A 27,460-nucleotide genomic window follows, 5' to 3' on the forward strand; every position below is an offset into this window, starting at 1 on the left:
AGGCTCCGAGATAGTAAGTAATTTGCTCAATTTCACACACTTTGTAAGTAGTAGAGGCAGGATTCAAATCAACCAGTGTGGTGCCAGGGCTCATGTTCTTAACACCTCCCAGCCCAGTTCCCAAAGAGAACTAAGGAAATAAGCACATATGCTCTAAAGACAATGTGGGAAAGATTCATTGCAGATGCATTCATGAAGAACTCTACCTGGTTCAAACCTTGCTTCCACCACTTACTGGCTCTGGAATATTGAGTTTTTTTTTTTTTTTTTAATCAGTGTACCTCAGTTTCCTCTCTTCTACAAAATGGAAAAAAAAAAGTACAATCCAACCTGAAACACTTGTGAAAATAACTGATGGTAAATCTGTATGACAGATGTATAAAGAAACCAGCATAGAATAAAGAATAATCTCTATAATAATTAAAAATCCTCTGGGTGGATTTTCCCTCACCTTTTTTCAATGACCATTTTAACATCTATCAAAAACCCTGCTGCATTCCTCTAAGTGACATCTGCCTCCATATAGAAACGAGGTGGTTAGAAGGGTAAATCCCACTGATCAGTGCATTTACCCGATTATCTTTGCTGATGCTATGAATTCTTTGTTTGCTGTGCTCTTCAATACAGTAGCTACTAGTCACATATGCCTGTATATATTTAAACTAAATAAAATTAAAATTTAGTTCCTCATTCACATTAGCCACGTGTCAAATGCACAAGAGCTACTTGAGGTCAGTGGCTACAACACTGGATAGTGCAGGTCCAGGGCACTCATAACTGCAGAAAGTTCTATTGTCTGTCTAAAGTCCTTGGCTAGACAGTCTTTTTTCATTCCTTATAAAATCTGATTAATAAGTGTATCCTTCTGTTGCTGGTGGTTTACTTGCTAAGTCATGTCCGACTCTTGCGACACCATGGACTGCAGCCCACCAGGCTCCTGGGTCCATAGAATTTTCCAGGCAAGAATACTGGAGTGGGTTGCCATTTTCTTCTCCAGCGGATCTTCCTAACCTGGGGATTGAACCTGGGTCTCCTGCACTGCAGGCAGATTCTCTACCAACTGAGCTACCAGGGAAATCCCATCTCTCTATTAGGGGGACGGCAAAGAGGTGGCAAAAATACATAGAAGAAATATACAAAATAGATCTTCATGACCCAGATAACCATGTTGGTGTGATACTACCTAGAAACAGACATCCTGGAATGTGAAGTCAAATGAGCCTTAGGAAGCCTCACTATGAACAAAGCTAGGGGAGGTGATGGAATTCCAGTTGAGCTATTTCAAACCCTAAAAGATGATGCTGTGAAAGTGCTGCACTCAATATGCCAGCAAATTTGGAAAACTCAGCAGTGGCCACAGGACTGGAAAAGGTCAGTTTTCATTCCAATCCCAAAGAAAGGCAATGCCAAAGAATGCTCAAACTACCGCACAATTGCACTCATCTCACACCCTAGCACAATAATGCTCAAAATTCTCCAAGCCAGGCTTCAACAGTACATGAATTGTGAACTTCCAGAAAAGGCAGAGGAACCAGAGATCAAATTGCCAACATCCACTGGATCATCAAAAAAACACAAGAGTTCAAGAAAAACATCTACTTCGGTTTTATTGACTATGCAAAACCCTTTGACTGTGTGGATCACAATAAACTGTGCGAAATTCTGAAAGAGATGGAAATACCAGACAACCTGACCTGCCTTTTGAGAAATTTGTATGCAGGTCAGGAAGTAACAGTTAGAACTGGACATGGAACAACAGACTAGTTCCAAATAGGTAAAGGAATATGTCAAGGCTGTATATTGTCACCCTGCTTATTTAACTTCTATGCAGAGTACATCATGAGAAATGCTGGGCTGGAAGAAGCACAAGCTGGAATAAAGATTGCCAGGAGAAATACCAATAACCTCATGCAGATGACATGTACATGACACCACCCTCATGGCAGAAAGCAAAGGACAACTAAAGAGCCTCCTGATGAAAGTGAAAGAGGAGAGTGAAAAAGTTGACTTAAAACTCAACATTCAGAAAACTAAGATCATGGCATCTGGTCCCATCACTTCATGGCAAATAGATGGGGAAGCAATGGAAACAGTGACAGACTTTATTTTTTGGGGTTCCAAAATCACTGCAGATGGTGACTGCAGCCATGAAATTAAAAGACGCTTGCTCCTTGGAAGAAAAGTTATGACCAATCTAGACAGCATATTAAAAAGCAGAGAAACTACTTTGCCAACAAAGGTCCATCTAGTCAAACCTATGGTTTTTCCAGTAGTCATATATGGATGTGAGAGTTGGACTATAAAGAAAGCTGAGCACTGAAGAAATGATTCTTTTGAACTGTGGTGTTGGAGAAGACTTGAGAGCCCCTTGGACTGCGAGGAGATCCAACAAGTCCATCCTAAAGGAAGTCAGTCCTGAATATTCATTGGAAGGACTGATGCTGAAGTTGAAACTCCAATTCTTTGGCCACCTGATGAGAAGAACTGACTCATCTGAAAAGACCCTGATGCTGGGAAAGATTGAGGGCAGGAGGAGAAGGGGATGACAGAGGATGAGATGGTTGGATTGCATCACCGACTCGATGGACATGAATTTGAGTAATCTCCGGGAGTTGGTGTGGACAGGGAAGCCTGGCTTGCTGCAGTCCACAGGGTCGCAGAGTTGGACATGACTGAGCAACTGAATTGAACTGAAAGAGAAAAGCCCCAGAAGACATTTGAACACTAGAAACAATATATAGTGCTCAGTCTCATCTAAGACCACATTGGCTGCTAAAATCAGAGATATGTAAAACAACTGAGGGAAAGAGAAAAGGAGAGATGGTGCAATAATGTATTTCCTTTTTAGAAATATTGCCAGTAGGAGAACACAACCATATGAGCAAGAATAAAGGCAAAAAGAAAATCTGTATATATTATTAAATTTAAGGACAGTAAACATTCTGATTGCATTTCACACTTTCTTAATAAATATAAGCTTAAGCATTTTTCTATCTTACATCCACGAAACCACACATATGTCTTCAGTAAATACGACTGTAATGATTGCTTACCAGTGGGAAAAACTAGGCCAGTAAAACAGGCATGTATCATCATTCTCCTTTCTGACCCAGGAATCTACATGCTAAGGTAAACTTCCCCCAACACAAGCAGTCTGCCAAGAACAAAAATAGGATTATAATTCTTGACTATTGGTTTGAACAATGATGTCTTGCTCTGACAAATTTTGACACCCCAGAAAGCCAGGTAACTGTTTTGTTTGACACTTCTATTCCTCCAGACATAAGCCTTTCACCAATTAAGACTCCCCCCTCATGGAGGTGCTAAGCTTCACCAGGCCTGCAATTGGTCTTTGTTAAGAAGATCTTTTTACCATCTTTTATGTGAACTAGCCCAGAGACTAGGTTCTGAATTAAGCATGTTCAGTTAAGCCATAGTCGGAAAACAACTCTATGAGTATCCTGGACCTGCTCATTTTCTCAGCCTGATTACCTACCTACCAATACCCTGAGGTGGGATTCTAACTGATTCCTGTGGATTTCTAGGCTGCCTTGAAAGAAAATGTGATAAAGAAAGCTGATCAATCCCAAGTCCTAGTCCAAAATTAGACCAACTCCAAAACCTACAGAAATATAGGCATCATCATGATATGCACTTTTTAAATGTAACTGTAGAGATTTACACAGAGAAAACCATACTGGAATTTTCTCCAGCATAAGAAATAGAAGATGTTCAATTTTAAAGGCTGATTATACCAGTTGCAGTGGCAGCAGATAATGTGGCAGGAGTACAGAGGATGAGCGAGGATGAGGCTGGTGGATACGTGGATCTAGATCCTCCAAAGGATTAATTAGAAGAGTCTGTCAACCTGTTAACCTTGAAGATGGTACATGGTTTCTTTAAACTATTTCCTGATTTATATCCCCAATAGGATTCATCCAACTCTTTGAGACCCCATGAACTGTAGCTCACCAGGCTACCCTGGCCATAGAATTCTCCAGGCAAGAATGCTGGAGGGGGTTGCCATTCCCTTTTCCAGGGAATCTTCCCTTCTCCAGGGATCAAACCCTGGTCTCCTGCATTGCAGGCAGATTCCTTATCATCTGCGTCACCAGGGAAGCCCCATAAGATTCACAGTGAGTCCCAAAGATGTGCATTCAGAATGCATATGTGTTTCATTAAACTTTGGAATAATGAAACAAATCCTGGCGTATAGAATGGAGTAGACTGCCCTAACCTTGTTGAGGATAGAAATGAAGCGATTTTTATTTACAAAACAGAAACAGTCACAGATGTAGAAAACAATCTTACAGTTACCAGGAAGGAAAGGGGGAGAGGGATAAATTGGATGATTGGGATTGACATATACACACTAGTACAAAGCAGGTAACTAATGAAGACCTACTGTATAGCACAGGGATCTCAACTCAATCCTCTGTAATGGCCTGTATGGGGAAAAAGCCTGAGAGAGTGGATATACGTATAACTGACTCATTGTGCTGTACACCTGAGAGCAACGTCACATTGTAAGTCGACTATACCCCAGTAAAAAATGAAGCAATCTGACAGCATATGAATGTCAAAGGGACAGACAGTCACTACGTAAGTTTGCCTACACTTTTAAATACGTTCATGTGAACGTTTCTGAAATGTTCATGGGAAAATATGAAAACGTGAGTAGGCATGAAGGAAGTCCCAGAGAGTGAACTGGATTTTATAAAAGATAGATATAAGAAAAGCCTTTTAATTGTATTAATCTTAAATTAATTAAAAGAATCATAGAGTGGGAAAGACTGTTGAGGGTTGTCCTCCTTCAACTTATCACAGTCTCCCTCTTGCTGGCATGACGCTGGTATTCAAGCCTAGCCCTTCCCATCAAGTGACAGAAAGTTCACTGGGCTATGAAACAGCCTACTTCATTGATGAACAACTACAATTGTTAAAAGTTTCTTCCATAAATTTGAGCTAAAATCTACTTCCCTATAGCTTCTGTTCATGTGTTCTGCCTTACGAATCAAAGAGAGTTGACTCATTTACTCATTTACATTACTCATTTACTCTCCTCCTGACTGGATAATCTCAGCTTCTTTAGCCCCTCTGTTCCACATGGGACGTGCTCAAAGCAGCCCACATATCTAGGTTAAAGCTGACATCTCTGCAAATGTCAAAATCCCATGCATGGCTCCTACAATTGGTCACAATATTCCAGATATTTATCTGGTCAGTGCAGAGTATAATAATATTCTTATGTCCTATCACACTTGACTTAACCATAAAGTAATTCTCAAATGTTCAGCGCCTTTTTTCACATTCACTGTTAAAAACATGGGTCTCCCCTATCCTGATCCTATGCCTTGGCGATGTACTTTTTAATGAAAGTGTCAACCTTTATATGTTTTCTATTACACTTCCTTTTGCTTGTTTCGATTTCCAATTCTGTTCTGTTCTGATAACTTTATGTCCTTTCATCAAAAATATTAGTTATCCCTTCCAGATCTATGTCATTCCTAAGTTTAATCAGTATGCATTTTATATATACTCACTTAAGATGCTAATCAAAATGCTAATAAGGTGGTAGACAAATAACAATGAATTTTTTTTACCCTGCTGAATATATAAATCTATGAATGAGACCTCTACCATATGTCCTTAAGGACCTTGGCAAGTTTGAAGCAAATTTTTAACCTCTGGGAGTTAGCGCCTTGCAAAGTCACTGTGCTGGCCCTCTGGGTGTCCCTTGGTTCAATAGCAAGTGAACAGATCATAGGTTTAATTGATGTGTCATTTTTAATTTCAATTATAGTTTCCCCAGAAGTCCTACTGACCAGGGACCAAGCAGATTACCTTTGACGAACACAGGCAACCACAGTCTACTTCAGAATTGTTGAACATTAGCTCTTCCAAATAAATAAGAAAGCCAAATTATCTGCAGGAATTCCCTTGGGTGCTTAAGAAACTAAACTACACTAAGCCATTTTGTGCATCTGATGAGAAAAACAGAAAGAAGTCATTTTAAATGTACTATGTTCCATCAACTACTACTGGTAACAGCCTGAAGGTCCATGGGAAGAAGAATGAGGGTAAATTATCCAGAAAATGAAATGCAATTCTTTGCAACTGGAAGACTGAAAGTAAGGATGGGCCTTATATATGAGAAGCATGGAAATACATAAATTAGTTTCAAATCTCAGTTGTTACCTGAGGGAAAAGAAAAGGGTAATAAAAGGAATTATTTCTGAGATTTCCAAAGGTAAGACTAAATCTTAAAAAACCAAGAGGGAAAATATTAAAACACAGGATTTTCAAACACCTGTCACCTGGCCCCTGGTGGTTTCTCCTGGCGAAGGGCTCCTCTGTGCTTGGTTTGCCTGCCTCTGTGCTTGTCTCTTTAGAATGGATTGTAACTGTGATGTTCTTTGCAGTCTCCAGCCAACAATTTCTCTGTGTGTCTGCTACTGTTTGCTCTGGCGAGAGCCAGTGGAGAAGCAATAAACACTATCCATATCACTGCAGACCCATCACCACTGCGCTGAAAAGATGCTATCCAGGGACCTGGAAGTTGCCAGGACACTGGAGGGTAAATAGTGGTTTTTCCAACCCTGGTTTCTGAAGTAAAGGACCTAGGAAGTAAAGTAGCATTGGGAAATTATCTCTTTTCTTTGTGTTGGAAGGGAATGAATTACTATTTCATGGGACTCCTGGGGAATGTAAATGATGATACACCAAATTATAGTTACACTTCCAAGATGCAAGTTGCTCTAAGTTTTAAGGATATTCCTCAAGCTCAGTTTCACAGACATTCTTGCAGACTGCATCTGGATCTCTATTCCATGCATAGGTTCTTTAGTACATGTGGAAAACACACAGCAGATGCACAGGAAAATGGTAAAATAACTGCACCAGCTCTTACAGACACTGTACTACATGCTTTACACATATTATCACATCTCATCCTTTCACTGCCCCCAGATATCAATATCTACCTGTTAGCACCCCCGTGTTAGAGGAACTGAATGTCCTGAGTGTATTTCAGAAAGGCCACCTTTCCTCAGCCCTCGATAGAAGCATAAGGGAATTTTTTTCCCAACCTTAACTATGAGAGTTTAGCAGAGCTCTTGAAGGTAAAATTCAAAACTTGGTGAGGCCCCCTGGAGTTTTTATTTCTTAGACTTGTCCACATGGCACCTCTAGCAATTCATCAACTACAGGCTACATTTTCTTCATCAATTACATTTAGGTTTTCCTCCCATAGTACTGATCCCTGTGGAGGCTTCTATTCCAGTAAACTGTGATTCTCCCCAGTCTGGTGGCAGCATTTTCCCCTGTGACCTCAATTCTCCGATGTATCTAAGAAGAGTTGTTAATTTTCAGTTTGTTCAGCTTTTCTCTTATATGAGGATAGGAGTGACCACTTCCAAGTTCCCTCTATACTGAGCAGGAAACTTGAAGCCATTATCCCCATTTTAAAGACAAAATTAAGAGTATCCGAAAAGAGCTGAAGTAGAAGGGGGTCCCTGTTTTTCAACAGGATATCCTGATTTCTCCGTGTACTGACTGAACCTTTGTGACCTGGAGCAAATGGGTTATAATGTACTGTATAACAGAGAGAACTCTACTAAATATTCTGCAAAACCTAAATGGAAAAAGAATCTGAAAAAGAATGAATATACATATAACTGAATCACTATGCTGTATACCTGAAATTAACATAACATTGTAAATCAACTATACTCCAAAATTAAAAAAAAAAAAAAAGAATTACAGACATGCAGGCTCAGCTATTTCACTCTTCTCTTCATCAAACCAACAAGTTTCAATCACAGAGAATACTGAAAGAGGTATGGGTCCTTCTTTTTCCCACTTCTAGGGAAAAAAATCCATTCCTCTGTTGAAGAGAGGCAAAAGCTAAACTTTTTAAATTTTTAAATTTATTGTAACACTTTTCACACCTCCTTTGAAATCTATAGATGTTTGTTACCACAGTGTCAAGAAAAAGGAAATGAAGTTTATCAAAACCTGTAAAAATGGTTCCTATTAGTATCAAACACAGAGAACCAGTGTTCTCAGCCCAAGCTGTAGTTCACTCCTGATTCCTGGCGTGTTACAGAGGGTTCCTGGTGGCGGAGAGCCTGCAGAGGGCTGTGAAGCAGAGGGAGAAGGGGATGCTCAGATCACAGAGAGAAGACTGTGAGCCATGATCTCCTGTGAAGGGATGGTGGCTGGGAGAGCTCCGCTCCACTCCAGTGATTCAGTGCTGACAGCTGCAATGAAGCAGAGCCCAGCCCAGTAACTCCTGCACATCCTCATGGATGCTGAAGCCAGAAGGTCATTAGTGCAGTCCTAGGGAGCCTAGAAAATCCCATGGACGGAGGAGCCTGGTGGGCTGCAGTCCACGGGGTCGCTAGAGTCGAACATGACTGAGCGACTTCACTTTCAATTTTCACTTTCATGCATTGGAGAAGGAAATGGCAACCCACTCCAGTGTTCTTGCCTGGAGAATCCCAGGGACAGGGGAGCCTGGTGGCCTGCTGTCTACGGGGTCACACAGAGTCGGACACGACTGAAGTGACTTAGGAGCAGCAGCAGCAGGGAGCTGGGGAGCACCTAGCTGCTGGTAACCCAAGCTTTATAATCAAAGCACAAAAAGAGAAACACTATTGTACTTCTTTACTACCAGCTCTGAAATTATGTGCAGCAGACACATTTGTGAAAAAGAGCATTCCACATTCTTGGTGTGATGTGGATATAGATAAAGAGCACATGCTTTTGGGTCAGGTTGCCTGAGAAGGAATCCTAGATCTGCTACTTGTACAAACTTGGGCAAGGTTTTTGTTTTAACAATCATAAGCTACAATTTCCTCATCTAGAAAATAGGAATGATAGTGAAATCATCAAAGTAAAAGTGTTGGCATGTGTAAAGTCCTTGAATAGAACATCCATAATCATCTTTCTTATTCCTTTTGTTATATTGAAATGATATAGAAGCCACTCACCTTCTCCCAATTCTTATACTTGCTGCTATCTGAAATGGAAATGGTTGATTTTATAGGATATAATCCCTCTCATTTCCTAACTTTAAAGTGCAAGGGACTTTGATACCCAATATCCCAACTCTGTACAGCTTAATAATTAGCAAAATAAACACCTTATGTTTACTCTCTCATTTTATTTTATTTTATTATTATTATTTTTTCTGTTTCTTGTAACATTCTTTTTTTTTTACTCTCTCATTTTAATATTATGGCATGGAACAAAGAGCAGTCATCAAAACACTTTTCGTGATAGAAGCTGACACTCTGCCTACCTGTATGCAGACAGAAGTGTCCTGTAGTCTGGAGAGACTGTGGGGAGGGCAATGTGGCCAGTGGTCATGTGACCTGTCCTATGACACTGCCTGCCACCCAATAATTTTGGAGATTTTTTCTTTTTAACTAAATTCACAAAACCCTTGGGTGTGCAGACTTTTGTGGAAATTGAAAGTGGGCTAATAAGCGGGCAGGATCCAAATAAAGTGAAAATGATAGTTGCCCAGTCACGTCCAACTCTTTTTGACCCCATGGACTATGCAGCCCTCTGGGCTCCTCTGTCCATAGAATTCTCCAGGCAAAAATACTGGTGTGGGTAGCTATTCCCTTCTTTAGGGGCTCTTCCTGACCCACGGATCAAAACTGGGTCTCCTGCACCGCAGGCAGATTCTTTACCATCTGAGCCACCAGGGAAGCCCAGAATCCAAGTAGCAAATGGTAAAAAAAAAAAAAAAGAAAAAAAAATGGGAAAGGGAGCTCCAGCATATAGGTGGCCAACAAGCACGTGAAAAGATGCCCAACATCACTAATTAGTAGAGAAATGAAAATCAAAACTTACAATGAGGAGAGGGTGTGGGAAAAAAGGGAACACCATTGGTGGGAATGTAAACTGATGCAGTATGGAGGTTTCTCAAGAAACTAAAACTAGAGTTGCCATATGATCCAGTAATCCCACTCCCAAGCATATATACAGACAAAGCTATAATTCAAAAAGATACCTGTACCCCTATGCTCATAGCAGCACTATTCAAAATAACCAAGACACAAACAACTTAAGTGTCCATCAACAGATGAATAAAGATGTGATACATATACACAATGGAGTATTACTCAGCTATAAAAAAGGATGAAATGCCATTTGCAGCAACATGGACGGACCTAGAGATTATCAATCTAAATGAAGTAAATCAGAAAGATAAACACCATATGATATTACTTACATGTCGAATCTAAAATATGACACAATAAATGTATCTATGAAATGGACTCACAGAAATAGAGAACAAGGTCCTATGTATAGCACCAGGAACTATACTCAATATCTTACGATAAAGCCAAAACGGAAAAGAATATGGAAAAGAACGTGTGCATTATATATATATATATATATATATATATATATATATATAATTGAATCACTTTGCTGTTCAACAGAAATTAACATAATATTGTAAATCAACTACAGTTTAATAGATTTTAAAAAGAAAGGGGGCTCTAGGAACTAACTCCTAGTAGTTAGGGGGAAACTCTCTTCTTCTGGGGCCTTGGAATAGGTTTTAGGTAAAGTTTCACCTAATCTCTGATGTGCAATTTGATAAACCATCAAAGTCCACAATAACATTATAGACAACAATACTGCATGATAAACTTCAAAGTCTCTAGGAGACTAGAACTTATTGTTCCCACTATGTACAAGAAATGATAATTATACGATACGTAGAGGTATTAGCTAACACGATCGTGGTGACTATACTGTAATACACAAGCATATCAAGTCAAATTGGTGTACATCTTAAAGCTATACAATGTTATCAATATATTTCAATTCTATCTCAACAGAAACAAAAATTTCAAAGCCCACAATAAATAAACAATATCTTGCATACAGGATGGTTATTTCCATCATTTGCTAACACCTTTCTAAAATAATGCAAAGGGTATCCACAAAAGTAAAATTCCAGATAGACAAAGAGAAGTAGCACAGAAACGTCAACAAAAGTTTGGGATCTGGAAGTGCATGACTAGAGAAAGGGGAACCTTAGGCCTGCTAGGGAAGTCCACCAGAGCCCAGGCAAGTCTGGAATGGCCTTAGGATTGAAGACACCAAGTGTCTTGTTCCTAGGGTGTAGCTAGAGTCACCAACTTTCTTGTTTGCCCAAAACTGAGGTGTTTCATGGTACACAGCAGAACTTTCAGTGTTAAAATCTGCAAGCTGGGATGGTAGATCACACTAGATGTTTCTAGGTGGTGCAATCAGAAGGACTGGTTGAAAATCCAGGATCCTGCAAAGCCTAGCAACATCTTCTCCATATACAGCTCTTTTAAAACAAAATTAAGTCTAAAATATAAAAAAGTCATCAAACATTCTTGACATTCACACTTCCTAAATGTAGATGTCAATTTATAAAAATGAAAGAGCCTTTCTCTTAGCAACAAAATGTAAAAAATCCTTTAAAACTTTCTCATAGATATGGATAAAATATATATGCCTTCTCATCATTTCTTGGTAGCAAGAAATAGCAGACATTGTGTTCTCATATACCTGCTCTCGGGCTTCCTTGATAGCTCAGGCGGTAAAGAACCCACCTGCGAATGCAGGAGGTAAGAGGTTGGGAAGATGCCCTAGAGTTAAGAAACGGCAACCCACTCCAGTATTCTTGCCTGGAGAATCCCATTAATAGAGAAGCCTGGTGGGCTACAGTCCGTGGGGCTGCAAAGAGTCAGACACAACAGAGTAACACACACACACACATACCTGCTCTGTAGAGCTGGATATGTTTTTACTTAGGAATACAAAACTGAATCTTCATTACATCCAAGATTTCCAAACCTGGGAAACTCCTCCTGAATTCTGCAAAATTAGAATAGTCAAGGTGGGGCCGGGATCTAAATTGTTAAAGCTCCCCATGTGATTCTCTGGATCAGTCAGGTTTAGAATTTATTGGATTAACAAGTGTTGGCAGGGAAGCCAGGGCAGGTGCCCACTGTCAAGACCTCAGGATGTATGTACGAGGAGACTGAGCAATCTGACACAGAGTCCTGGATCCATGGGGACCCTAGAGCTCTCTATCAGCTGCCGTCTTCACCAGTCATCTCTTTCACTGATGGGGACAGCAGATCTCACCAGAATGTTGACTTGGCACAGAAAGTCTATACCCTAGAATGCCCAGCCTGCCAGAAAAGCTGAATTCTGAGAAACGTTGTTACAATTAACTCTGCCCTGGTAGGAGTCAGAATCTTCTGAGGATCAGTGATACAACTCACGGAGAGCTCTCTGTCAGACTCGGAGAAGGCACCACCTAGGAAGAGGCAGCAATCCTGTTCTCAGCGCACACAAGGCTCTGTGGAACGTGGCCTGGACTTCCCTCATCAGTCATTTTTTAAAATAACCCACAATTAGATTTTACTTCCCTCCATTCCATAAAAAGGGATCCAATAGCTAGAGGAGGTCAGTGTCTAAACTGAAACCACAAAATAAAGAATACCTCTTCCTGAGAAGAAGAAAAAGGCTAAACAATAGACATATGTAAAAGAGTAGACCAATGTTAACAGTAGACATTTCTTTTTACCACATATGTACTATATGGTAAAAAAAAAACAAAAAAAACTCTCATAAAAACACCTAGTAAAATACTCTAAAAATCTCCAATGGGGAAAATAAAAACTAACTTTTAATATTAGCATGTGCTTCCCCCCTCCCACCGCAAATTTCATCATTAAACATTTCACTTCATTTAATGTTTTTAAACATTTTACAGATGTTTCATATTAATTTTAAATACTTAAGCCCTTGAAAAATGCCTCCAGGGATTTGCTATAGATTCCTTCAAAATCTGGACATTTCCCTTCCAGTCATGGATAGGGGGACAAACCCCATTTATGAGACAATGGGGCTATCTGGACCATTCTCGAGGAAACTGGGTTAGCAGTCTACAAGGTTGTGTTTCCAGACTGTGCAATGGGAATGGCGGACAGAGCCACCTTTATACTTACAACCATCTGGGCTTTTCATTCTAAAGCCACTGCTACTATCATTTACTACAAAGGCCCAGCCTGCCCAAGCATGCGCACTAAAAGAAGGCTCACACGCACAGGTGTGCTGTGGTTCCATTGTTGCCTTTCATCAGCCCTACTACCGACAGGTGTTCAGTGACTCAAACATTCAAAGGAAAACTGCCTTTAACTGCAAACACCATAGATAAGGGTCACCTGGGGTCATATTTTGCTAATTGGTACTTAACATGGTCTTTCCTCAAGCTCTTTAATGGTCCTCAAGCTATGGCTATTTTAGCAAGAGGCATTCATCCTGTTGGCTACCAAGAGTTTCTAGTTGATGAGACTCAGACATGCATCTGAATCGCTCCTAACAAATAACAAGTAATTAAACTAAAAGCAGGTAGACTATGAGGAGGATCACCTCTTCAAGTTACCTTATGATTTGGGTTCCCAGACCATGAAAAGCTGAGAGTGTAGGAGCAAAGTGACCATGGTTTCAGGGTTTTCTCAGGTGGCCAAGTGGGCACAAAATGAGGCTCTTTCAGGTTTGCCAGAGCTGAATTCCTAATGCTGCACTCAATCCAATCAGCTTACTGAAGAGTTCATCAGGGAACTACTGACCCTGTCCTTTTACAACTCTGAGTCGGACATGACTGAAGCGACTTACAGAAGCAGCAACAGGCAACTAGGAAAGCCAGAAAAATAACAACCTTAGATACACAGATAATACCATTCTAATGGCAGAAAGTGAAGAGGAACTACAGAGCCTCCTGATGAAAGTAAAAGAGGAGAGTGAAAAAGCTGGCTTGAAACTCAACATTCGAAAAACTAAGATCATGACATCTGGTTCCATCACTTCATGGCAAATAGAAGGGGAAAAAGTGGAAACAGTGACAGGTTTCATTTTCTTGGGCTTTAAAATCACTGCAAACAGTGACTGCAGCCATGAAGTTAAAAGACACTTGTTTCTTGGAAGGAAAGCTATGACAAACCTAGACAGCATGTTAAAAATCAGAGACATGACTATGGATGTGAGAGTTGGACCATAAAGAAGGCTGAGCACCAAAGAATTGATGCTTTTGAACTGTGGTGCTAGAGAAGACTCTTGAGAGTCCCTTGGACTGCAAGGAGATCAAACCAGTCAGTTCTAAAGGAAATCAACCCTGAACATTCACTGGAAGGACTGACGCTGAAGCTGAAGCTCCAATACTTTGGTCACCTGATGCAGAGAGGCAACACTTTGGAAAAGACCCTGATGCTGGGAAAGATTGAAGGCAAAAGGAGAAGGGGGCAGCAGAGGATGAGATGGTTAGATAGCATCACCAACTCAATGGACGTGAATTTGAGCAAACTCTGGGAGAAAGTGGAGGACAGAGGAGCCTGGCATGCTACAGTCTGTGGGGTCACAAAGAGTTGGACACAACTTAACAACTGAACAATAACAAGGCAATTGAAGACCTAGGACATTGACTCTTATGTTTCACCGTTTAGTGGACAGAAGAATAGTTCATGACCCCCATAAGACTGACATAATGCTTCAGACCAATCTGAAACATGTTGGTGTTGATGTTTCTTCAGAGTTAAAGCTGTTAAGGAATATATTAGTTGATAAAGGGAAGCAATTATTGAAATGCTTTATTTTTATAATTTTGCACCTTGTTCAAATTTTTGAAAGTGTCTTGAAGCCCACACTCCTATTTAAAAAACACAAAGAAAAACATAGTATCACAAAAGCAACAATCATAGAAATATTAAAGGATAAAAATTAAAATGTGAACATGAATATTTCCCCCAGAAATCTATAAGGAATAATCAAAGCACTAATATTATTTATATTTATCACTTTTTCTATAAAAGGCTCACTGTGCTTTCTTGGTTCTACACAATACTGTAAATTAATCCTACTATAGGCTCTTCCAATATTCAAATATCTCTTCCCTAGAGAGTGTTATCTATCTTCACTTGGCAATATAACATATTTCTAATGTAAAAGAAGTCAACATGGAGCCCGAAAGGAAAAACAGTAACTGAAATAGACATTTCCTCAATGGGTTTAACAAAAGGCTGCAGATGATAGCAAAGAGTCAATGACTTGAAGATAAATTAACAGAAATCATACAACTGACAAAGAGAAAGAAAAAAAGAAAAACATAAAGAAAAGCCTAGTGATCTGTAGAACAATATCTGAAGTCTAACATACATGTAATTGGAGTCTCAGAAGAAAACAGAAGGAGATAATGAGATGGAAAAACATTTGAAGAAATATAGCTAAATATCTTTCAAATTTGGTTAAAAGTATAAATTTACGTATCTCAGAAGCTAATTCAAACCCCTGAGCTGACCCCAAAACAAAGAGCAAAATGCTGGTTTTAAATGCTGGTTATCAATCATATTGATAAACGCAACACATGAGAATGGGGAAAAATCCCAGCTAAAGGATACTTTCTAGACTGGATAAACTGCAAGGCCCAGTTATACTCAGACCATAAGATTCACACTTTAAATATAAAGTCACATATAAGTTGAAAGTAAAAATAGGACTATATACATATTATACACACACACACACACACACAGAGGCATAAATATATGTGTGTATGAGTGTATGCATGAGACACTATTAAGAAAGAGTGTATTTATGTACACTTTAAGACAAGGAGCATTGCTAAAAATATAAAGGGAGATTTCATAACAAAAGCCAGGAAATTTTTTCAGGAAGACACAACAATTATATATGTGTGTGTGGCACCCCACTCCAGTACTCTTGCCTGGAAAATCCCATGGATGGAGGAGCCTGGTAGGCTGCAGTCCATGGGGTCGCTAAGAGTCGGACATGACTGAGCGACTTCCCTTTCACTTTTCACTTTCATGCTTTGGAGAAGGAAATGGCAACCCACTCAAGTGTTCTTGCCTGGAGAATCCCAGGGACGGGGGAGCCTGGTGGGCTGCCGTCTATGGGGTCGCACAGAGTCGGACACGACTGAAGCGACTTAGCAGCAGCAGCAGTGCACTTAATAAAAGAAGTTCAAAATATATAAAGCTACATTGAAAGGACTAAAAAAAACTGAAAGACTGACTACTATAATTGGGGATTTTAAAATCTTTTTTTCAGTAATTGATAGAATAACTAGACAAAAAATAGTAAGGTTAGAGATGATCTCAGCAACAGCATACAATACCATGATATTCCAACACAACACAATACCACTACACTTCAGAACTGTTGCATGGAGCATTCACAGAGCACATGGAATGCTCATGAAGTTAGACCACACACTAGCCTAAAAACAAGCCTAAATTTTTTTTCAAAGACTGAAATCTTAAAGAATATGTTCTCTGGTAGCAGGAGGATTTAATTAGACATCAATGTTGATAAACTATCTGGAAAAGATGCAGGTATTTGGAAAATTAAACAATATATCTCTAAACCCATTGATTAAGAAGAACATCACAAGAAGCAAATAGTTTAAAATAAAATATGATGCAAATACTACACTCAGAAATTTGTGAGAGTCAACTACTAAAGTTGTTGTTAGAGATTTATCATTGTAAATACCAGGCTTATTCTTAAAAAGGAACATTTAAACTCAGTGATCTAAATTTCTACTTTAAGAAGCCTAATAAACAAAATGGTTCTATTAAAGTTAGTATAAAGAACATAGTTGTTTTTTTAAATCCCAAGTCAATAAAATAAAAAATAAATAACAAAAAAGTTAACAAAGGGAAAAGTTGGTCATTTGAAGACATTAATAATATTGATAAATATCTAGTAAGACTGGTAAAAGGGAGGTAGGGAGAAAAAAGAGAATTTATATTATCAAAGAGGGGATATCATTACAGATCTAGAGAAATTAAAAGATAGTAAAATATTTTGAACAATTTTATGTCAATAAATTTGAAAAATTAGGTGAAAAACACAATTTACCAAAACCAACCCAAGATGAAATAGAAAATGTTATATAGGCATAAATACTTTTCTCCTGCAGTGATACTGAATGTTTAAGACAACGCTCAATCACTACTTAACAAGTCAGAAATCTGGACACAGGGTAATTTAGCTAGGTCCTCTGCTCATACCGCTAAGGCCTTACAAGATGAAAATCAATGTGTCAGCTGGGCTGGTTCCTACCTGACTGTTCTGGGGGAAGATTCCACTTCCAAGTTTTTACAAGTTGTTGGCAGAATTCAGTTGCTTGTGGTTACAGGACTGAGGTCCCTATTTCCTTGATATATAGGCTTCTTTATCTTTAGGCCAACAATCCTCATGCTTCAAACTTGTGACTTCCCCTTCTGCCACATCTCTCTGACTCCAGCAAAAGAAAATTCTCTGCTTTTATTGGCTCAGGTAATTAGATTGGACCCACCTGAGAATCAGGTCAATCTTATTTTAAAATACATAGCATGACTTATATTGGCAAAGGCTCTTTCGTTATGTAATATAATTTACTGGTATGTTCCAGAAAGGCCACAGACATCTCAGCATGGGGTATGGAGAAGGCTATTCTGCTAAAGGGAGATAGGGACATGAGAGTGTAGGTAGTTGGATGATAGAGATATTTGTATATCAAAAAAGTGTCATTTGTTTAAAAAAAAAAAAATGTCCACAAAGAAAACTCCAGGCTCCAATAGCTTCAGTGATAAACTCTACCAAACACTTTAAGGAATAAAATACATCAATCTTACACAACAAAATCATTCAAACAGCAAATTCCCAAACACTTCTCACTTGTTTTATAAGGTCTGCATAACTTCTATATTATAACCTCATTAAGGCATTAAAAGAAAATCATATATTAATATCCATTTTGAATTTGAAGGCAAAAATCTACAACAAATTACAAATTGCATCCAGAGAATATATAATAACTAACTGGCTTTATCTAAAGAATGTCAGATTAACTAAAAATCAATCAGTATAATCCAACAGAATAAAGGAGATAAACCATGTGATCATGGCAATAGATGCAGAAGAAGGATTTGACAAAATTCAGCACCCACTTGTATTGAAAACAAATACTCTCAGCAAGCTAGGACTCAAAAGAAACTTCTGTATGATAAGATATCTATACCACCACCAACAATAAAACAATTACAGCTAACTTCATACTTAATGGTGAAAGATGGCTTCTCCCCAAGACTGGGAATAAGATAAGAATACCTGCTCATCACTTCTCAACACTGCACTAGCTATCCTATCCTGTGGAATAAGAAATAGTGAGGAAAAAAAAAAAGGTCTTTGGAAAGAAAGAACTGCCTCTATTTGCAAATCATACAATCACTTATGGAGAAATTCTTAAGGAATTTAAGGATTTCAATTGATGGTGCTAAAGAATCTGCCTGTCAGTGCAGGAGATGCAAGAGACTTGGGTTAGATCCCTGAGTTGGGAAGATCCCCAGGAATAGGAAGTGGCAACCACTCCAGTATTCTTGCCCAGAAAATTTCATGGATAGAGGAGCCTGGCAGGCTATAGTCCATGGGGCCGCAAAGAGTCGGACATAACTGAGTGACTGAGCACTACAAATAACAAATAAATGTAGTAAGGTCTCAGGACACAGTTTAGAGAAATAAATCAAAGAAAGTACAGAATCCAGATATAGACACCACTTAAAATTAATAACCTAAATTTCATTAAAATAAAAATTCTCATCAAAAGACACTCATAAGATATGAGTATTTAAGGCACAGACTGGCAGAGAATATTTTAATACATTTGAGGAACTAGTTTCAAAGCTATATAAATAAATATATAAACAACAGATTAAAAAAAAAAACTATATAAAGATCTCCTACAACTAAATAATAAAAAGACAACCCCAATAATGGATAAAAGGCTAAGCAGACACTACATAAAGGAAGAAAGGCAAATGGTCAGTAAACATATAAATATGCTAAAAATCACAGTCATCAGAAATACAAATCACAATGAGACACCACAACCGCCAATTAAAGTGGCCTTGATTTAAAAGGCCACTGACACCAGACACTGTTGAGGATGGGAACCCACTAGAATTTCACACACTGTTGGTGAGCATATGAAATGGTACTATCATTCTAGCTAGAGACTTGACTGTTTCCTACAAAGTTAAACAAAGACTTATCCTTCACCTCAGCAATTCTACTTTTAGGTATCTACCCAAGAGAAATAAAAACATATTACTATAAAAAGACCAATATGATAACATTTATAACCTTCATTATAGTAGCCCCTAATGAAATTACCTCGAAATCCATCAACAGAAGAACAGATTTTAAAAGGCAGATTGATACACCAGTATAATGTGTCAATAAAACAAAATGAATTATTGACACATGCAACAACATCAATGAATTCCATACACATTATAATGAGCAAAATAAGCTAGACTTAAGAGTACACTCTATATATTCTGCAATATGTTCATTTTGTATGTTTTACAGAACTATCTAGAGTTCTAGAATAAACAGGACTAATTTATGATGATCTTACTATATCAGTAGATTAACCAGAAAAAGAAAGTAAAATAAAGGAACTTGTTGGGTTGAATGGAAATGTTCTATATCTTTATAGGTATGTATTACATAGGTGTATCTACTTATTAAGAATCATCAAATTATTCACTTAATATTCGTGCATCTCAATGTATAGAAGTATCTCAAAAACTATAAACAAATGAAAAATGCTAAAAATTTACATAATTCCAAATAAACCTAAAATATTTCATCTTCACAGGTCATAGTATGCATGGTAAAAATCTATGATCTATTAAGAGGACTGCCCTAGAAGCTCTGGAACTTATTATTATTAGTGAATGATAAATGTAGAAAACTGTTGGATGACCTTTAACCAATACATCTTTTTTAGGCGGTGCAACTCCTCATAAATTCCCAGGAAAACTCAATTTTTAGCATATGGAATATGATGGTCAAGAAAGGAATTTGCAGTTCCAATATAAGCTTAAAATGGCAGGGGGAAATTGTGGTTATGCCATGTAACGATTCCACAACTCTTTAAACTGAAAACGGAAAATCATTCTTACACCATAGAAATTTGCTTTTATGGCAATTTCCCTCTCTACCCTCCACTTTCCCTTACAGAAGAAAGATGGATACTTGAGGAATTTGCTCAAATCGAGCAAGAAAGAAGTTCTTGTTTCTCCAGTGTTAACTATGGCTTTTCTCCGTCTCTGTAAGGGATGAGGACTAAACTTCCATTTGTTATGTAAAGATAAAGGGATCATAATTGAAGTTGGATGTGGTAGAAATTCAACAGTAATAAAATGCAAGATTGCCTGTGGACTTCTCACAGACAAATGAAACAACGTTACTTAGGTCTTGTTTCTAAGTTTTTTTGTTGTTGTTATACAGCATGGCTGTATTTAATATCTATTGTGCTTTCCACCTCAACTTCATTTTCAGCCTACACTTTCTACACTTTCAGCATACTCTTTCTTCAATCTTCCTCATTTTTAGCCAAACAACCTTTTTTGGCACACCGCTCCACGCTTTGAGTAGTTGTTTTTCTTTGGTTTCCTAAGTAGCTGGGAGGGATTGGGGGCAGGAGGAGAAGGGGACGACAGAGGATGAGATGGCTGGATGGCATCACTGACTCGATGGATGTGAGTCTGAGTGAACTCCGGGAGCTGGTGATGGACAGGGAGGCCTGGCGTGCGTGATTCATGGGGTCGCAAAGAGTCGGACACGACTGAGTGAATGAACTGAACTGAACTGAACTGAAGTAGTTAGAGGGCTCTCTGTACTTTCACACCTACATGAAGAAAGCTTGTGGATAACAAAACTGAAGATGAAGCATTTAAACACAGACAATGAACTCCACTTTGGTCCTTGGAGAGTGTAAGTAAAGCTATAAGAAATTTAAACCAGGAAGACAAAGAGCTAGCCATTTTTAAAACACTGACCCTTCTCAAATATTTGATTTAGTTTATATAAGATAATTTTATAAACAGAAGAGACAATTTTCCTTTTTCTGATCCAAATGAAAATCAACATGGCACTCATTCTTTATATCACCTTTTTGTGTCTTCTTAAGGAACCCAAAATAATAGCGGAAACAACATGGGCTTCCTAGAGATCTAGCAGAATTTTGAATTTACCGTGTTGGTCAAGTTGTTTAATCATATAAAGCTCTAGTTATCTGCCTGTAATTAAGGTAATGGTGACCTCTAGGACTGTTTTATATTTCTCACACACACACACACACACACACACGCACACACATAGATCTGACTGCAAAGCACAGTGCTTGGCACAGACAAAGCACTAGATAAACTGGAATTTGTTCAATCAGGCTCCTGAATCAAATGATAATTTGCTCATGAAAGTGTTGCCCTTAAGTCATGAGCACTGCTATTCCCCATTTCATTTGGTCCTCGGGATTTATGGAGGCACTAAAGGAAAAAACACAAAATGACCATCTCCTGCATTAAAATTGTAATCCATCATTTGGAACACTTACCAAATGCTATTCCTGGTTATTTAGTTGGAAATACAGACAGCAAAGACTATTACTGCTATTATCCTGCATTTTGCATCAACTCAAAGAGAAATATTCTTCAGAAAATTTGCATATATCAAAGACAGCTATACTGAACAGAGCACCAAGCTATGTACAAAGGCACAATAAATACTTTTTTAAAATATATTGAACAATTTTAAAGGGTTCTTTGACTTAAGAAAATATAAAAAGTAAATTAGCATTTTAAATGATATGGTTTGGTCTTTAAATGGAAAAAATGTCAATTATTCATCTGATTATATTTTCATATATCAAAGTCATCTGGAATGTGATTATGATTCACAAGTGCAAGTGCTAAGGCAATATCTGCCATATATATAAAGCATGTTTATAGTTTTTATTCTTCCTATCATTATATATTTTTGAAAACCTGACAGTAATTGAGAGTTGGCCACCACAACAATTTACTTGGTAAACTGAATCAATAAATGTGCTTTAAATATACTACAGAAAAAAGTTTTTTATTTTTTTAAATGTACATGTTATTCAATACAGCATTTGGGCATTAAAATTTTTAAATTAAAAAAACCAAGTCAATGAATAAAATACATCCCAAATATGAAAATAACTGCAGAAGCAAATTAATTTTGTTACCCGTTTTTATACTAATTATTCATTAAAGTTCTGACTAAATTTTAGAATTGCAGTGCCTACTACAAAGTTGATATGAATTGATTTTAAATATTTCTTAGGGCACTAATTTCATGTAGTTCTGTAATATTTTGATGACCCTTCTGAACAGTCTAAGCAATACCTGTAAGAAAATAAATACTGTAAGAAAATAAAAATCAAGATGCACTGTGATCAATTTGTTAGTAATTTATTTTAACATAAAGACTTCAGTGCATATATGGGGTTAATGTTGAATACTAACAATCTACTTTTAAAGTCTACTGTCAATGTTTACTTGTAATCAAATATGATTAATGTAGCCAGTTGGCTCTTGGCAGTAACTCCAGTAATGGGAAATTATCATAAGCCAATACATCTTGATTACAACAGCCTGTACCTTTATTGTCTGTCCAGATTCTTTTCACATCAGGTCTATAATGAAAAACTAAGTCACAAAGACAGGTATTAGAAGATACACAGCAGGGCAACTGTTCTCTGGAACAAATCAAGTTTTCAGTAACTCATAAGGCAATTTGAGAGCTTTCATTAATATAATGCTTCAACAAACAGTTAAATTTTTTTCACTTAACAGTCAACATCTCTTAATATACATAACCCATGAATGAATATTAGAGTGGGTTGCCATACCCTTCTCCATGGGATCTTCCCGACTCAGGGATCAAACCCGCGTCTCTTACATCTCCTGCATTGGCAGACTCGTTCTTTACCACTAGAGCCACCTGAGAAGCCATACATAATCCACACCATAAAGGAAAAGTAAATTGACGCATACGTTTAAAGCCCTTGATTTTTTGAGGAAAAACAGTTGGAAAACCTTTAAATTCAAATTAAAGTCAAACATTTATATTGCTGGATTTGGCAGCAGGGGTGGGTTCTCAAGAGAGACAACACGTTCCAAACGGTGTGTTCCATTCCCTCTCAATTCATTCATAAAGTGCCTTTCTGTTACGCAATGGGATCACTCTCCTTGATAATGAACACAGGCTGATGGTTAGTAATAACTGATTGTACATACAAACGAGAAAGCATCACTCATCTTTACTTAAAAACAGAACTTAAGCACGATGCTTAGGCAGAGGCACCTTTGCAGGGAGTCAAAGGAAGCAAACATAAGAACGTGACTTAAACAGGAATCGGAACGGAAAACAAATGGGCACAGTAGTCAGGAAAGCTTGGAGGAGAGTCTCTGAAACGCAGGAGTAAACCAGTGTGGACACAGATAAAGGGCTTGCATACTTCTGGGAAGAGTGAAGCCCTGAAGTGTTTGCTCATTATTACTAGAACCCTAATTGAAGAAAGAGACTTTGGGGACTCTAACATTGGTTTCTCCTTTCTTAGAGAGCTCTTAATTAAGCGGAATTTGCTCTATACCGACTCCAGTAGACAGCTCGCAACACCAGACCTGGTGTGTCTGCCCCGTGATCACGAACCAGGCAAGACAGGAGGAACAATCAATACCAATACGAGATGGCATGTTCCTCTGACTTTTGTTTGCCCGGGTTGACGTTCTAGACACTCTTATCCTCCTTGTGGAGCCCGGGAAGATAATGTATACTCCTATCCCTCCTCAAAACAGCCCCAATCACAGCCCCGCGGAGCGGGGTTCTGTCCCCAGGACCAAGTCTGAACCGCGTCCCGGCGGATGGCTGCCTAAGACCTTCCCTTAGATGGGGCGCAGTTTGTACTTGGAGCGAGGGAGAAAGCGTCTCTCTCAATTCCTCCCGAGGCCACACTTTCTATATAGACCCACCTGCATGGGAGCTTCGTGTCTCATTGTTCGCAAAGTGTCCTTTCTCCCTGGCTAACACAGTGCTGGCTCGGGCGCCCGGTCAAGCGTGCACAGCCCGCGCGCTTCACGCTCCACTCTGCACTCGGGGTTCGCTAACCGGCTCCAACATCAGCACTGGAGCTGTCCCTTCCTGGCGCCGCACACGCGTACTGGCCCGGAGCCCCGAGTGCTCCTGGGAGTTGTAGTCTAGCCTAGCTGAGCTTCCCCGCAAACCGCGGAGCAGTAAACTACATTTCCCGGCAAGCCAGCATTTAAACGGGCTGCTTCTCCAGTAGGACTCGGCCGCGGAGCCTCCCTTCTCTTTTGGACTCGCTCCTGGTTGTTAGTGCTCTCAGCCTCCCGAGCTATTTCCTCGCAAGGTGCAGGCGAAAGTGACCTCAGTTCATTCATCTCAGCTGGAGATTTTTCTTTGCTACCTATCGGCTTCCGAAGCTACATTGTGATTTTCCTGGTTAGGAAACGCACTACCTTGTGCTAATTTACAATCTAAACGAAACCTGCACTGTGTTCTGGAACTCTCCGCCCTACACCTCCCCATTCCCAATCGGGAAAGTTTGTACATTTCCATAGGCAGAGTAGGGTGGTTTTACAATCTCATTCAGCAAACGCGGGGGAGAACGACAATGAATGGTACACACATAAAGAAAGCGGTTTACTCACACAGTTGCACTGAGAAGGCGCCCACGCGCGCGAGTGTACTCACACACACACACACACTCACACACACAAAGTCCATGAAAGCGAGATTTCACGCGGAGCAGGCGGAGGAGCTCCCTTCTGCTTACCTTTCCGTACAGCTCCATTGCAACTCAAGGTTCCGAAATTCTCAGTAATCCCTCCTGCTCCAAGTGAGGTTAAGGTCTCACGCAGGAAGCCGGGCTAGACGCACTACACAATGGAAGGGGTGGGGGTGGTGCCCGGCGGAGGGAGAAACGAGGGAAGAGAGTAGAATACAGCTGATTTAGATAGACGGGTTTTTTTCCTCCGAGGGGAAAGCTTGGAGTCTTCAAGTACCGGCTGCAGAGAAAGAACTGGGAGTCTTAGGAAGTGCCAGGGGAGCGATCGCACCGGGCAGCCCCTCCCCAGGCCCTCCCCCGGGCACCGTCCACCGTCATTAGAGCGCACACACAACCTCTGCCGGCCCAAGGCTGGAGAGCTGATACGGGACTGGGTTATTTACCCAAAGCAAGTCATATAAAATGAACACATTCATCACCAGAGCCCAGAAACACCGTCACAGAACAAGATAGGAGACCTCTATTAAGCTATCCTGTCCTTTCAACAGAGAGTCATTCCTTACATTACAATCATACTCCTCCCTGGCTGGTTCAAAAATGGTTTTGAAATCTTGGAAAATGTACTTGTATTACACTTACCTTCCCCTCAACTGACAAATATGTGTGACTATCCATATTCTCTGTACCCATCTAAAAACTCCTTTTCCCCCAAGAGTGAATGTTAATCAGTGCAGTAATGATTCTTGCCTTTCACTTTGTGGTCAGAATAATTACTGGAGGCAGAATGGAGAAGGAATGAACTTGATACTGACAGAAATATGGGAGTAACAACAGCAAAAACAGCTTGAAACTTCATTGCACTAGACAAAGCAGTAGAACAGAGGTTCTTAAATGTGCTTGAAAATCTCTTAAAGGTGCTAAAATTCGTATTCTCAAGGCATGCGGAGAGATTCTGATTCACTAGATGTGACCGAGGAGTCTGAGAATTAGCATTTTCAACAAACACTCTAGAGATTCTGATGCAGTGCTTCTTTGCCATTATTTGAGAAATACTGCCTTAAAATCTTTTATATGTAAGAATTTTTCAAAAGTATAAATCTCAAAACTTCATAGACTGACTCAATATTGCAATAACAGTGTACTGGGAAACTACCATGTTTTAAATGTTCTATTAATTTTAGATTGTGCTTTTTGTTTTGCCTTCAAAAAAAAAAAAAAAAAGAAAGAAAGAAATCTAGACCTGTTTTCAATTCTTGCAATCAATGAAAATATAATGTGGTATCACCTAGGTAAATAGTTTTTATAACTACTCAGAAAACACAGTTGAAGCACAGCTCCCCTCACAGTTGAGGTTATGTGAAGGTTAGAGCAATTTCATTTAAATTAACTAATAACAAATAAAATTAAAAGGTAAAAACCAATATCAATATATTTTTCAGTTGCTTATTAGACATAAGCCTTCTGCAAATAGTTATTGACATTTAATGATAAGAATTTGCAGAGCCACTTAGAGCTTGTCTGTCTTCAAAAGAATTTCCTGTATCTTTTGTACTATCATGATCACCTTCTGAAACTCTCAGAATTCAGGGTCTGATACTACAGAACATGTTAAAATATTACAAATGTTGAAACGTTATGGGTTTATTATTGTTTGAGTAAACCAAGAACCCCTGAAAATTGAGTTGCAAAAAAAAGAGAGTTGTGAAAGGTTAAGGGGATCTTAGTTCTGTTTTGTTTCTCCTGCCTTCGTTGGTTATTTAAGTGGGTTAAGAGAGTGAAAAAAAGCTAGCCAGTGATAAACTAAAGAAACAAAAATGGACAGGACCTCAGTTATCTCCCTAAAGTCGAAAAAGCACTTTATCGGTCACCATCTATGAGTTTCATTCCCAAGATGACCGCTGGAGCTCCAGCTCTTCCATCCACAGTCTAGCTGGCAAGAAGGAAGAAATGATGATGAAAATGATGCATCCCAGTATCCCTTTAAATACACCACTGCTCTTATATTACAATGCCTAGAACTTCATCTTGTGATCATACATACTTGCAAGGGAGACTGGGAAATGTAATCCCTCTTCTGGGTGAACCTGTGCCCAGCTGAAAATCAGGAGTTTTATAAAATGGCTAATGGGGAAGAACTGGAATGGGTAGCTTATCCCTTTTCCAGGGGGTCTTCCCAACCCAGGAATCAAACTGGGGTCTCCTGCATTGCAGGCAGTTCTTTACCAGCTGAGCCACAAGGGAAGACCGCCGGGAAAGAATAGGGACTGACAGACAGCTGGTAATTTCTATTACAGGGCATGCATGCTGTGCTAAATTGCTTCAGTTGTGTCTGACTCTTTGGGACCCTATGGACGTTTGCCCACCAGGCTCCTCTGTCAATGGGATTCTCCAGGCAAGAATACTGGAGTGAGTTGCCACGCCCTCCTCCAGGGGATCTTCCCAATCCAGGGATCCAACTGCATCTCTTTTGGCAGGTGGTTCTTTACCACTAGTGCCACCTGGGAAGACTATAAGATAAATCTTGCTGCTTTTTTCTCTTTGCAATTTTACTGAAATGTAAATGTCTAATAATTTTAAAATTCATCCACTCCCAGGGATCTCTCTAATTTAACAGCCATCAAAAAGCCTTAGAATCAAGGAATTACCCAAAAGTTAGAAAAGTCTGACTCTTGTTGAGGAAATAAGGAAAGAGGGAAGCCTTCTACAGTTCCATATGAATCTGGGGTTTAAAAGATTTAAAAGGCAAAGTAGAGTTAAGTAAAGGCA

The 27,460-nt window shown here is 39.1% G+C and overlaps 1 protein-coding gene across 2 annotated transcripts in view; it reads right to left on the reverse strand.

Moving 5' to 3' along the window:
- Positions 1–25,064, reverse strand: part of RAB3C (RAB3C, member RAS oncogene family) — a 302,358-nt gene extending 277,294 nt beyond the window's left edge. The window contains exon 1 of one of the 2 annotated variants that reach the window (XM_005221493.5): positions 24,743–25,064. In XM_005221493.5, coding sequence (XP_005221550.1) covers positions 24,743–24,760 — 18 coding nt within the window. In that variant the 5' untranslated portion in view covers positions 24,761–25,064. Of the gene's footprint in view, positions 1–23,918; positions 24,074–24,742 lie in introns of those variants that run through there. The other variant, NM_001046606.2, reaches the window with a different exon arrangement.
- Positions 25,065–27,460: the final 2,396 nt, after the last annotated feature.

This window comes from Bos taurus, chromosome 20 (genome assembly GCF_002263795.3).
Source record: "Bos taurus isolate L1 Dominette 01449 registration number 42190680 breed Hereford chromosome 20, ARS-UCD2.0, whole genome shotgun sequence".
Classification (NCBI taxonomy): Eukaryota; Metazoa; Chordata; class Mammalia; order Artiodactyla; family Bovidae; genus Bos; species Bos taurus.